Source organism: Suricata suricatta, chromosome 8 (genome assembly GCF_006229205.1).
Source record: "Suricata suricatta isolate VVHF042 chromosome 8, meerkat_22Aug2017_6uvM2_HiC, whole genome shotgun sequence".
In the NCBI taxonomy this organism is placed as follows: domain Eukaryota; kingdom Metazoa; phylum Chordata; class Mammalia; order Carnivora; family Herpestidae; genus Suricata; species Suricata suricatta.
Genome location: NC_043707.1, coordinates 43798651 through 43799810, shown reverse-complemented (window position 1 = coordinate 43799810; position 1160 = coordinate 43798651). Strand labels below are relative to the sequence as shown.

Sequence of the window (1160 nt, the reverse complement as noted above, 5' to 3'; positions counted from 1 at the left end):
CTTTTTATGGCTGCTACATGCTAGCATCTCCCTTAACATTATTATAAAAGAATTATTCAGTTTCTTCAAAGGCCACTCTGGAGTAGACAACGTTTTAGAAAACTAAGGTTTGGGAAGGCAGGAAAATGGCCACTGAGTCGGAGATGATTCCACGGTGCATATCCTTCAGTGGCTTAAATGTCTTTTGTTGTTCTTAGGGATGTGCTTTCCTCCTCCAGAAAAAAAAACAAAAACAAAAAACAAATACACAGTTCCCGTTCTTCAGAGGCATTGGGCTCCCAAAGAGGAGGATCTGCCCACGGAGACTCCGGGGCCATCACACCATGTGCACGGACATCTGGGAGGAGGAGCCCGGCACCGCCCCGTACTGCCGGCCGTCACAGGGGTTAGTTGCCTGCTGGTTGTTGGGCGAAGGGCTGATCATGTGCATGCCATGCTCCATCCCCGTGGGCAGGTACTGCCTCTCTCCAAAGGCCCCATTGGAAGGAGAAGAACAGAGTAAAGTGCTTTGAGAGGCGCTCAGTTTTTCTGGGCTCGCAGCTAGTCTAGGAGAAGTGGGGAAATTGTATCCATACAGATTGTAAGGGTTGTGGAGGGAGAAGGCGTTATAGGAGCTCTGCTGCATGTGGCTGCCCCCAAACATGTGTGGTGACGAGGAGCTGGAGGCGGCGTTGCCAGCCTGCATGACATACTGGAACTGGGAAGTGGGGAAGGACCCCAGCTGGCCACCATAGGCTTCCATCTTGCTGTTGCTAGGCAATGAGGGAGGTGTCGGGATTCCTGAGATCAGGGATGGAGTCCTCTGAGGCATGAAGGTTTCGGAGGGCTGAGTGGCTGAAGCGGTGCCACTCTGGAGCCTGTTGTAGCCACTGTCACTCAGCCCTGGGTAGCTCTGCAAGGCAGCCATGTTGCTGCGGGCACACGGTGGGTAATCGGAGAGGTTGAGATTGCACAGCTGGCCCTCTCGACAGCCCACGTTGAAGGTGTTGGGGGCCAGGTGAAATGTTGGAGGAGAACAGGACGGAGATAAAAGGTGAGAGGAGGCTGAAGGGGATGGTGTCCCAGTGCTCGAGGTGGTCGGGGAAGTGCCTGTGCTGCCCCCTGAAAAATAAAAGGTGAATACCATTGAGACAGAGGCCTGTCCAGGCCGGATGCAAACC

At 53.7% G+C, this 1160-nt stretch overlaps 1 protein-coding gene across 1 annotated transcript in view; it reads right to left on the bottom strand.

Annotated features, from left to right (window-relative positions):
• Nucleotides 1-300: 300 nt before the first annotated feature.
• The window catches only part of TBX15 (T-box transcription factor 15), a 101236-nt gene continuing 100376 nt past the window's right edge, over nt 301-1160 (bottom strand). The window contains exon 8 of the mRNA XM_029948473.1: nt 301-1101. Within this exon, the coding sequence (XP_029804333.1) occupies nt 317-1101 (785 nt within the window). The 3' untranslated portion in view covers nt 301-316. The remainder of the gene's footprint in view (nt 1102-1160) is intronic.